The sequence below is a fragment of the Hevea brasiliensis genome, chromosome 5 (genome assembly GCF_030052815.1).
Source record: "Hevea brasiliensis isolate MT/VB/25A 57/8 chromosome 5, ASM3005281v1, whole genome shotgun sequence".
In the NCBI taxonomy this organism is placed as follows: domain Eukaryota; kingdom Viridiplantae; phylum Streptophyta; class Magnoliopsida; order Malpighiales; family Euphorbiaceae; genus Hevea; species Hevea brasiliensis.
In genome coordinates, this window is record NC_079497.1 from 30,279,152 (window position 1) to 30,291,358 (window position 12,207).

General features: G+C 34.0%; 2 protein-coding genes across 9 annotated transcripts; one reads left to right on the forward strand and one right to left on the reverse strand.

The window, feature by feature from the left end:
* Positions 1–1,759: 1,759 nt before the first annotated feature.
* On the forward strand, positions 1,760–9,621 carry LOC110661699 (uncharacterized). Of its 3 annotated transcripts, XR_009148903.1 has the most exons (8): positions 1,760–3,075; positions 3,623–3,841; positions 4,392–4,478; positions 5,129–5,233; positions 5,380–5,580; positions 5,690–5,789; positions 8,928–9,025; positions 9,218–9,621. XR_009148903.1 is itself a non-coding variant. In XM_058147164.1 (7 exons), the coding sequence occupies exons 1-6, from the start codon at positions 2,536–2,538 to the stop codon at positions 5,750–5,752; spliced, it is 1,215 nt and encodes a 404-aa protein (XP_058003147.1). In that variant the 5' UTR covers positions 1,760–2,535; the 3' UTR covers positions 5,753–5,789; positions 8,928–9,174. The 3 variants fall into 3 exon arrangements, 2 of the variants coding, with proteins under 2 accessions (XP_058003147.1, XP_058003148.1); XM_058147164.1 differs by lacking the exon at positions 9,218–9,621 and having other exon boundaries at positions 8,928–9,174; XM_058147165.1 differs by lacking the exons at positions 8,928–9,025; positions 9,218–9,621 and having other exon boundaries at positions 2,063–3,075; positions 5,380–5,978.
* LOC110661844 (uncharacterized) lies at positions 6,522–10,271 on the reverse strand. Of its 6 annotated transcripts, none has more exons than XM_021820664.2 (5): positions 10,039–10,271; positions 9,818–9,885; positions 9,262–9,367; positions 7,997–8,092; positions 6,522–7,135 (listed from the first exon to the last, which is right to left on the reverse strand). In XM_021820664.2, coding segments are annotated over exons 1-5 (279 nt in total). In that variant the 5' UTR covers positions 10,041–10,271; the 3' UTR covers positions 6,522–7,128. The 6 variants fall into 6 exon arrangements, 2 of the variants coding, with proteins under 2 accessions (XP_021676356.2, XP_021676435.2); XM_021820743.2 differs by having other exon boundaries at positions 9,262–9,364; positions 10,039–10,270; XR_009148905.1 differs by lacking the exon at positions 7,997–8,092 and having other exon boundaries at positions 9,262–9,486.
* Between the last annotated feature and the right edge of the window lie 1,936 nt (positions 10,272–12,207).

Here is a 12,207-nt window from a genome sequence, read left to right on the forward strand (position 1 = left end):
ATGTCTTTTAATCATGTAAGATGATCAAAGTCAAGATTAAATATAGGTTTGACACTTGACACAATGTGATTGGGTCAATTAAACCTAGAGTCAATTAGAAGGTGACATGTGGCAAGGGTTTTAAGCGGTGACCTAGCTATATAATGTGTTGTTATAAAAAGAAAATTCACAAGCTGCTGTATTCTCTTGGTGCTGTCACCCTTAGAGTGTTCTTCTTCTCATTTTCTTCATCTCTTATCAATTCAAAGAGATTTGTCAATAATCTCTTGAATTAAAAATACTAAAAATTATTTCTAGTGTCCTGTTTACATCTGTAATATCTCAAAAAGCAAAACTTGATTTTCTAATTGATTGGAAAAGCTTTAGAAGCTTTTCAAGGGGCTGCCACTGGTGATCTTAGTGTGGACAAGTTAGAGGGATAACATCTGATGTCCTAGACGCATCCCAAAGGTGCCAAACTCACTGCAGTGTATCAAAAAGGTTAGTGCACTTGTTTTTCATCTAATTTAGGGTTCTAATGAATTAATCTGTTAATTCTAAAATCTTAAATGGCAAATATAGATAAAAAAACATATTAAAAAAGTTTTAATATGCTGTTTATCATTGAAATCAAATAGATAAAAATGAATATTGCATGATGTATGTGACTTTAGATGAAAAATTTTTGAATTCAATGATCTAAACTTATGTTTTTCATGCTTCTGCTCCTTCAATTTCATGATCAATATGAAATTACCAAGGCAAAAACAAGCTGAAATGCTTTTGTATGCATATGGGGAAGAGGCACGGTAGCGGAAAAGTGATAATCAATAGCCAAATTGGGATTTTGGGCGCAAGAAAGGGTCTTGCCATGGCCACAAAAAATTATACCCATCTATATCCATGAGGCAGGGAGTGAGAGTAAGGCTTGAAGAAGGAGGAAAGCTTGAGGTGGTGTTTGGGCGATGAGAAAAATGAGGAAGAAAAGAGTAAGCAAGCAACGCCCTCATCTAATAAAGGATTGTTAGATAATTTCATTTTGTAAAAAAATGGCAGGTCAACATATTAACCAATTTGCAATATTCTGTAACAGTGACCGTGATAATACTCAAATTAAAATTGAGTGACTTTTAAATAAAAAAAAAAAATAAAAGTTGAGTAATTTTACTCTAATTATCCTTAAAGTTCAATAACCAGAAATAAGTCGATTTAATCTTAATCATCTATGGTATTTTTGGCCTTCCGATGTTTGATCAAGGCATGGTGGTACCAAATTGAAACTTGAGGGAAAAGGATGATATCTCCAAGTATGATCGTTTAGGCCGGTCATTATTTGGCCAAAATGCCTTGAACGTGGCAAGAGGTGTGGCGATAATTTCCATTTCTAATCTGGTGTGGCGAAGGAGTTCAACCTCGTTGAAGTAGGCTAATTGGCTGCCAGGACGGCCAAAGAAGATGGTAGCATCACGAGCTCTCGCCAGTGCGTCTCTTTATTGTTCTCTCGTCTGCGTCACGAGCTCTCTCCAGTGAGTCTCTTTATTCTTCTCTCGTCTTTCGCTTGCATAATCACTTTAGGAGATTGGTTCATCAGTGTCTGAATTACTCTGTCAGAGAAAAAAAGGGATAAATGGGTTCCTTCTCGAGAAACCAAAAACAAAAGGAGGTGCTTTCTCAAAAAAAGCAGTTCACTTTTTTTTTTTAATATTAAATTAACAAAATGATAATTAATTTAAAATAATATCTAAATATTTATAATATAGGCCTAGTTCTGTAACTTTCAAGCTACTCAAAATTATAATAATTCGTGAAAAGGAGGAATGCCCTCAAACATGCACAATCTCCATGGCAAAGCGTTGAGGATGGCTGAAAACGATGAAGCAGGGGAAGAAACAACGCCGTTTTACCTCCAGGACGGGTGAACAAGGGAGAACCCGTAGCAGGCCGAAGGGTTTACACAGCTGGCAGCCAATTCTTTTCTCTGCAGGCCAACAAATCAAAAGCTGCTAAATCATCCTCTAATATCTGATATTACAAAATTGCCCTTGCAATTAACACAGTAATTTCTACGGTGAAATTTTCACGGAAATTAGTATCCTTATACAGATTGAAATTCAATCTTTCATAACTCTTTCAATCTATTAATTTTATTAAGTTTAACAAAATAAATAACACATATAGCATTCAATTGGTTTAAAAAAGTTTTTAAAACAATAAAAATAACAGAACAGATAATAAATAAATAAATAAATAACTAAAAATTACCTAACGAATGAATAAATAAATAAGTGAAATCATTTTGGGACTGAAATGCCAATTTTGCGCACACATGCGACAGCCCATACGCATATATACGCTCGGAGCTAACCAAACCAAAACCCAATCATTTCCACGAAATGATATGAAAGCGCACGCAACAATCCATCACCCCGCGCCTTGAAAAATTTGAATCCAGAAACAGCGGCTAAGTGTCCTTAACCATTCAAAACCCAAAATCCTCTTCTTACCTTATATCTTCTCTGCCTCAACTCAACGACCTCTTAATTCAAAATCCAGTAAATGGCTTCTCGCTACAACTCCTACGATTCAAGATCCTCAACTACTTCTCATTTCTCAGACCCATATTCCTCCACCGAGTTTATATGCAAACCATCATCAAGAACTGCCTCACGAGCACTTGTGAAAGCTACATCATCGGATCTTTCTCAAACCAAGATCAAAAGCAAGAGCAATGATCACAACTTATCCGCAATGGTCAAGAAATTTATGGAGAAGAAATCTGCTGGAAAGGGTTCTACTAATAAGGGAGTAGCAGCAGGGCTGGTGATTCCATCGGATTTAATAGTGGAGGACTTGAAGAAGACTGCTAGGAATGGGACCGGCTTTATTGGGTTGCAGAAGAAATTGTTCGGGAAGGTGAAAGACAAGGAGAAGAAGACTGTGAAGGCGTTGACAGAGGTGAAAGGTGCTGGTAATAATGGCAATACAAGAACATTGGCCATGGTTTTGAGGAGTGAGAGAGAGGTTTTGGGTGCTAATAAGGAGCAGGAGCTGGAGATTGCTAAGCTCAAGTTGATGCTTGAGGCCAAGAACACAGAAGTGAGTAGTGTGTCAACATTTTATTTTTCCTTCTTGATGTTACTGGTTGAGGGGTTTTAGATTTATCTGATTTTTGGAAATGAGTATAGTAGATGACATGATAATCTTGCTGCCTTATTCTTTATCGGCTCATTGGATTTTGATTTCTTGCTTAGGGTTTAAAAATCTAACGTTTGGGTGTATTAGCATATCCAATTCTCGATCAGTAGTGCCTTCTACATGTATGGATTAGCTATAATAAAAGGGCCATCTAGTGCACAAAGCATTCTACACTTGTGAGCTTTGAGGAGGGTTCATGTACACAACCTTGTCCTAGTTTTGCATTCATGACTCGAATCCGTGACCTCCAGATCACAAATGGAGGAACTTTGCTGTTACACTAAAGTCATATGGATTAGCTATAATAACTTAGATAAATTAATTGAATTCTTTGCTAGTAAATGGAGTTTTTCTTGACAAATTTTGGAATTATTTAATAGCTATGCTTTTTGTCTAGGAAGAAATGGGGATTGTATTAATTGCTAACTGATTTATATGGCATGTATAGGTTGAGAAGTTGAAGGATTTGTGCTTGAAGCAAAGGGAAGAGATCAAGTCACTGAAAAGTGCAATTCTTTTTCCTGATGTAATGAATTCTCAGCTTCAAGAGCTTTTAGAGAAGCAGGGATCAGAATTGAAACAAGCAAAACAACTTATCCCAACTCTCCAAAGGCAGGTCGGTTCTCTTACAGACCAGCTACAGTGCCTCGCCGAAGATCTTGCAGAGGTATCATTTCCTCTTCTGGTTGAGCCATCATATGTGGATTCATGTGCGTATTTCTATTGAGTTTACCAAGTATCTTATTATTGAGTTTTGGTTCTTCTCATTCAATTCACCACTGTGAGTGGATCTTTGCAAAAGAGAGAAACTTGTTTTTATAACTTATTCAATGAGAGTAGATTCAATGATTACAGAAAATAAAGTTTCTCCATTTCATTCAAGTCTTCATAAATAGTTCTATAGATACTACCTGCAAATTCAAGTTACACAATGAGTATTAGGTTTATGTAAGAAAATCATACAAAGTGATCATTGTGTAACTATCCTTCATATGCATTTAAGCTGAATTTTTCCTGATATAAGCATCTACATTTAGGGTTCTGTAAAGTTTCTCCCCAAGATGATTGGGAACTTAATATACGACATTGTATCATAAACATATGTTATATGCTTAAGCAAACTGTCAACAAATTGTCGCCATGGTTCTCCATCTTGTATCTCTTATCCAGAAATTTTGAATTTTATGTTACAATTACACATGTTTTGCTGTGAGCAGGTGAAATATTCAAGGCCATATATGCAACGTCATGGCAGCTCACCGAGGACACCAACTTATGATCATGAAGAAGCTGCTAATTCTTTAGTAAGTGTGCTATGGGATAGTATTGCATAAATGGGCTATAATAGTTATTTATACTTGCTCACATATGTTGATGTTTGCAGCAGAAATCAGATTACAGAAGACAACGATAGGTGTAAAACCTGAAGGTCTTAAGGCCTAGGCGCAAAGTGCTAGCCCACACCAAAATGATGTGTGTGGCAAAAAAATAAAAGTTAATAAAAAAATTAAAAATCAAATAATCGATAGATATAACTCTATTTAACTAAATTTATCAAAATTATTAATTTACAAAGCATTAATTAATAAGCACATAGAAAAATACATAAAATATTTTGCAGTCCAAATAAAATAAAACTGAATTATTATAGATATTATTTTTTTGTTAAGAAAATACAAGGTTGCATGCCTTTGTCATGATTGTGATTGATACATATAGATAGCGTGGGCATCACCTAATGGACTTGTCAACAACAACAACAAAGAAGCAACAAAATAGACAAAAAAAGCATGGAGGTGGAGAAGAATTATTTTAGGTCCACTTGAGACACGAATTGAGGGAAAAATAAAAAAATAAAAGAGCAGGCTTCATCCTTTTGACAAACTATAGAAAGCATGTGTAGTTTAAATTCTCTTTCCTTTTATCTTTCCTCTAATGTGTTTACCACTTTCAGGAGTTCAGCTCCTGTGATGCTGCGAGCCCGGGTAGTCCAGATGACATGTTTCTTAGGGATTTGAATCCGTGTTTAACACCCAATTATGCCAAGACAAAATCCAAGGTTTGGACACCTCTTCCTTCGAGTTCTAAAACTATCCTGCTCTGACAGTGCCTCTCATGTGCATGCATCCTTTGCATCTGCTCTTGTCATCAACTAAGTTTGTCATGAAGATGAATAAAAATAATGATGGAATGGATATCTTGCAGGAATTTGATGCAATCGGCTATGATTCTCCACCCCATAACAGCTTTTCTAAGAAAAATATGCAAATGTATGAATACGATGAACTTAGTTTCAACTCCAGTCTCAATCAGCTGTCAAAAAGCTCGGATTGCTGCCAGAACAACAACACAGCCAGCATAGTGGCAAGAGCAGCTCGAAGATCAGATGAAAGCAAATGCACATATGGAAAGCAAATGCACCTATGACCTTTTTTATGCCTTTACTGGCTTTCATGAAACACATCTTTTGTCTCCCATTGCTTTTTGTTAACCTTTTTGCCTTTTATGGATTACAGTTATGGTCAGAACAGACATCATACTTGAGGTAGAAGCTCCTTGTTGTACATGGTGCACTTGAAGAATAAGGGATGAAAAGCTAGAGGATAAGTCGTAAAAGGAGCTGTATGTGTGCCTTGTATTATGCTATTAATCAAGTGTCATTTCATATGAGTTGGTTTGCTAAAACATTCCTTTCATAGTTGTATAGCTTGAAGAGATGTGCATATTGTTTCGTTTGATTGTTTGCCTCGCCACTTAGTTACAGTGTTGAGTTCGAAGACGAAGCAAAAATTTTTGATATTTTACTTGTTTGTTAATGTCAAGGAATTAAACATGTTTAACCTTTCATGTTGGCGTAACATAAGCAACAAGATGTGATTGGACATTTAAAAGTCTTCATATCATAACCCTAATAGTAACGCCTATATGCTTGAAAACTCAAAATCCTGCTCCTAACAAGACCTGTATCTTCAAATACTTCATGTAACTGAAATTAAAGCTAATACACTACAAACTTGCGGCAAATTATCCCTGAAGCGTTCACAGTAGGCAGTACTAAGCCTTTCCCTATCTACAACCAGCTGAAAGATTCAATCTGAAAAAACTGTCACAGTTCAAATAATTACAAATTCCTTAAATAATTTTTCAATTGAATCTATCATCCAAAACAGCTAAATTTTATATACAATTTTAGCAAAGCGCTTGGCTTCACCCATTCGGTATAAAGAATTTATAAACACAAGTGGAAAAACTTGTGAAACATTTATTATATCTAAGAGAAAAAAGGCAATGCTCTTGATCAAAAGCAAACAAACTGGAAAATTATCATCCATCATAATACTCCAATCTCAAAATTCTGATTGATTCATTCATTGGGCAATTGATAAGCTGACATTATTTTGTTTCAATAACTGGTGGTCATATTCCGGAGGACCTGTTCAATTACACAAAAATGAGACAAAAAGGCACATACAAGAATTGAGGAAAAACTATTTCGACCCTTTAACCCAGAAGGAAAGGAAAAAAAAAATAATGATGGGTTACATTTGTCATATAACCAATTTTTCCTCCTATCTAAAAGGCCTCTAGCATAGAGCATATATATTAGTAGAACATGGTACAATAATAAATCTGTTAACACTACCAAAACTGAACTCCACTGCAAAATGCAATCCCATGAGCAAGCAATGAACCAGTGATGATAGATTATCCGTGAGACTGCAAAAATACCTTAGAGAAAACAAGCCCAAGGACTGACAGCATAGGGAAGTTCTGATATTTTGTGTGGGATCAGACATAGGGACCAGTGTTACCAGTTATGTAACCGAGCAGTTACGCTCTTAACCACAGGATGATATGCTGTGTGCAAGAATTTCTTAGCCGTCTCTGAGCCAGGTACTTCAAGCCACTCATCATAAAAGCTTTTAACAAGAGGATTCTCAAAGGGATCTGCTACTAAAACCTATAAATTGATATGAAATATGATCAGTTAAAACATATATGCAAAACTAGGACAAGATAAATGAAAGCAAAAACAAACATAAAAAAATGCACACATGCATATCCGCAAGTCCTTTTTTAGCAGTTACAAGTAGTCATTAGAGTTTATATGCTGCCTATATAATTTCATTCAAACAACTCACCATTTTAAGTATAGCCTTTTTATTTGAATGATTGAACAAGCAAACATAATCTAGTTACATATCTGTTTTCCCTTGGGGTAGTTATTCCATTTATTGAAATACAATCAATTTACCCAAAGAAGGTGTTGCACATCAAATGCTTTTGGAGAGATGGGGACATTGATTAGCATAGGACATCCATTTCCAATGGTTCTGATCAATTTAGGTGATCCCAACAGTTCATAAAATTAATGGTGGAAGACATGAGACTTGATTATTCAAATGATCCTGTCACTCCTACTTAGTAAACAGTGGAAACTAATGCACATGATATGCTAAGAACTAATCCCAAATCCAGTACACAAGCCTAGAAATGGACCAGCCCACAAAAGTTAACAGGCAAATCCTGAATGGTATAAATTCTAATATATGCATGCATAAGAAAATTTCAAATTACATATGGGTTACTTAAAAAGGAAATAATATAAAAGGCAAACGCACAAGGGTAGTCATTGTATATAGACTAAACTGAAGCTTAGGTATCACTTATTCACAATAAATCAGTTAAAAAATGATAACCTGTTTCATTGCATACGAAACTAAACAAGCTTACGATTGCTTCTAGATTTTAAAAGAGTAGGTGAATAGCACTATAGGTCAATAGCCCTATGCATTAGTCCAAAAAGAAGGAGAATTTCAATCTTGTCCGGCCCACTTCAAAAACAAAGTCATCCCTTGCAACCTCAAGCTTCTTATCATAACAAGGCATCACAGTGACATGGTAAACCTTGTCCGGCCTATTAAACAAGTTTTCACCAATTAATTTAAATCATTCAAGTATATATGAAGACCAAAAATGTATCTTAAATTGCATCTGCATAGAAATACCGACACCACACTATGACACAATATGAGCTATGAAGACAAAATCTATCAAAAGAATAATCCTGGTCCTGGACTTAAAATTTTAATGTGGAAGAGGAGCTTAGGTTGGATGACGGGGAAATAGAAGGAGCATAACTTAAGAAACTCCATTAAGTGGTATGCATTGCAGGATTTCAAGTCTCATATCTTGTCTTCTTCTTTAATGATTTTTTTTATTAGCACTGGAAGGAGAGAATTTGGTTTTTAAGGTAGGCAAGAGTATTGATCCTCTAATATAGTCGGGTAAAAAAACTCCATGGGCATCATTTCTCTAATTGATAAAGAGCCCTCACCAAACAGTGCCCGTCACACACAAAAGGCAGCCAATAACATGTAATAATTAGTATGATTACAAATACTCATAAAATACTTATTTCAGTATAAACAATGCAAATTACTTCAAGATATAGTAAAATTCTTATTTCAGTATAAACAATACAAATTACTTCAAGATACAAGGTTCCTGCTAAAATATGATTCATTATGCATGTTGGAATTAATGAGAATTTTCTTTAACGCATGAGATATGTCCCATTGAATAATCTCTTGATTATGAGAAAATCAAGAGATTGATTAGCAAAATCTTAGGAGTGATTTATGATTGATAACATTCCACGTATATCATATATCTTCCATTATAGATTTGGAGTTCTATGTATCATGTAAAACATACATCACAAGTGAATGAAATGTAGCCTGTTTGTTAGCAGGCTTAGGGGAAAGGAACAGAGACAGGGAGGATGTTATACAATTGCTCAACAACCAAAGGCTAAGAAATAAACCTGGACACGCTGATGAAAGCATAGGTAAAGCTAATGCAGATCTGTTGTCATCATTTGATTGGCTCTATTTGTAGCGTGTAAGGACAAGAGTTAAATCTCTACTACAACTTGTATCGAATACAGCTTTTACTCCCAAGGACTTCAAAAATGATGCAAGTTTCTTAAAAAGCAAATATGCACTTCTTCACACTAAAAATATTCTCTTCACACATGCAGACTAGTGAATTAAAGTTTAGCATGGGTATGAAAGTGAGCTCCACCTGAAGGGCGGAGATGCCAAAATGAACTGCAAGAGAAGCTCTAGACTGTGGAGACTTGGAGACAATAATGGCTTTTCCTTTATCAATAACAGCACGATGGTTTCTGCTGATGTTATGCACCCACAGCTTTGTCACAAGAAATAGTAAATTCTATGCCTTTATCATGGGGATGGTTGCACACAACATATCAATACAGGAGATAACAATTTGATGATTTTCTTGTTCCTTCAAAAGTAAGAGAAAAAAAAAAAATAATAATAATAGGCTGCTTTGTATCTCGGTATCCATTTCCAAAAAATCACAAACAAGTTGTCTATAAGTTACTCGAGCACTAGCAAAATTGCACTAAATTTCATTTCCTATTGTCATGTTGTTTCTAAAGCAATGAGTTTTGACTCCATGGAGACATCTTGAGGTTACAAGCTTAAACCTCAACTGAAGAATCAACCAAAAAAAAAAAAGCGCAATGAAAACATCAATTAATTTTATCAAATTCTCCCTAATTAGTTGCCCGTCAGTGCTTTTGCCTACTGAACACACAGAGAAAGGAATTTACCTGCATGCCAAACAGTCCTTGAGCGAGATTTTAACGGGTTCAGTTTGCTGATTCTTAGCAATTGAAACCTCCAATAAAATTCCAAACAACCCAGAAAATAATCAAACTAATTACATCAAACAGCTTGAGGGAAAATTCAAACAAGAAATTTAAAAGAATAAACATCTACAGTCTTCAGTTTAGAATACAATAATAAATAAAAAGAAATTGAAGAATCTTACATCCTATTTATCAGGTTTCATTGTGTTTGATTTCAATCCCTTTAAAGAGACGACACAAGCCTGAGACGGTGCTATGAAATAGCTGAGATCTCCAATCCTCAACGTCGGCGAGAACTTCTCTGACATCTCTTCTTATCCACTTTGATTGCTAAACAATTGATAAAAGTAGCGAGTGTTTATTATTCCTTGCTTTGGAGCTGCGTTTGGAAGCATAACAGAAATGGAACGAAGTCAACACCTCTCCCTTCCGCTCTCCGCTCTTCAAGTTTTTGGATTTTCAATTAAGATAAATTATATTTTTGATTAAAAAATATTATTTTTAATTTTATTAATTAAAAGTTATTTTTATTAGTTGAATAATTAAGGCGAGAACAAGGGTATTAATTCAAGTTGATAGGTCGTATTCGTGTCATGTTAACACGTGACACGAACACGATTAAGATCGATACTAACATGATACTATTAACAAATCGTGTCAAAAATTTAAGCATGAATGTGACTTTTCTATTATATGGGTTATATGACAGGACATGATTAATATTAAATTGTATTAGGTGTATTTAATATGATATGACCCTTTTAATACGAAATAATCTATTTAATACAGTTTGACACGATTTAATCCATTTAACACGCTATATAAGTGAGTTCATAAGTAATAATGGGTCAAATGAGTTAGTAGGTTATAGACGTGAATATTAAATTGTATCATAAACATGTGAAGTCAGGTTAGCGGGTTAATCCGTGACACGATACAACTATAATCGTGTCATAAATGGATTGACACGAAATCGACAAAAGCACGAATAAACCTAATGCAAACCCTATATTTTTGTATCGTGTTTGTATCGTGTTCGTAGGTTGTGTCCAAAATTACTACCCCTAGGCGAGAATTCATTTGAAATAAATTTTCTTATTTATTATAACACAACTTAAAATACATAATTGAATTGAATTCCATATAATTTAGGTAATTTTAAAATTAAAATTTATTTATTCTCATCTCCTAAACAATCCTAAAAAAAATTAAAAAAATATAATTTTTTACAAAATTAAAAAAAATACAATAAATTTATAACAATTAACAAAATTATAAATCAACTAATAATATAATAATAAATATAAACTAAATTCACGTATCATGATATAGGAGATTTATATAATAATATAAATAGTGTATTACTAAGTGCATAATAAACTTAAATATTAAAAATATAAGGAAAAATATAAAATATCTTTTCTACTTGTCATAACGTATTGATAAAAAGCTAGTTTATAGTTCCATTCTTTAGTCAATGGAGTTTAATTGGGAGGAAGTTCTTTGATAAAGGCATTTTAATCCAAAAAATGATATTATATAAGTTTTGTGGAATTCATTTCAAATTTCATCAATTTTGATAAAATTTGGTTTTAGTTATAATCAATTTCTAAAATTAAATTCTTTTTTTTTTAAACCAAATATACAAAACATGAAATTCAATTGAATTCCACAAAATTTTATGTTTTGGAATTGAATCTAACAAGCTCTAAGTCCATCTTGCATCAATAACAAGCTCTAAGTCCATCTTGCATGAATATCTTATCGCAATTGATCACCCTTTTATGCAGCAAATAGAAAAGGCATTTTCCAACAAATTTAATATCTTAATCAAGGCAATAATCAATTATTATTTTACCATTAATTATGGCATAATGAGAGACATGTTAACTAGAAAAATCAACAGGCAGTGAGTCTCAAAGTAGACTTGTAATCAAAGAAGAGGAAAGAGTTTTCTGTTTGAAAGTGGACTTCTAATCAAAGAAGAGGAAGAGAGTTTTATGTATGAAAAACATTCTGAGAGGAAAAAAAGCAAGCTGACATCTTTTGTGTGAAGGTTAGGAGAGGTGTTAGAGCATCCAAGAGGTGGTGCAAGTGGTAGAGTTTCTCTTTCGTAATTCTTAGGACTCACTACAGTTAGTGGTAACATTTAGATTGTGAAATTGTTACATGGTTCATGCAAATGTATTTTGATAATATTAAAGGCTATATGGCAAGAGATATGGATTGGGTTTATGCATGTTATGTTTGACTTTTGAGTTTAATATTCCAACATTGATATTAGAGTCTAGAGCATTGTTTTTTCTAACCTAAATATGATCTTTTGCATGTTATAAACTTGTAGATAGATT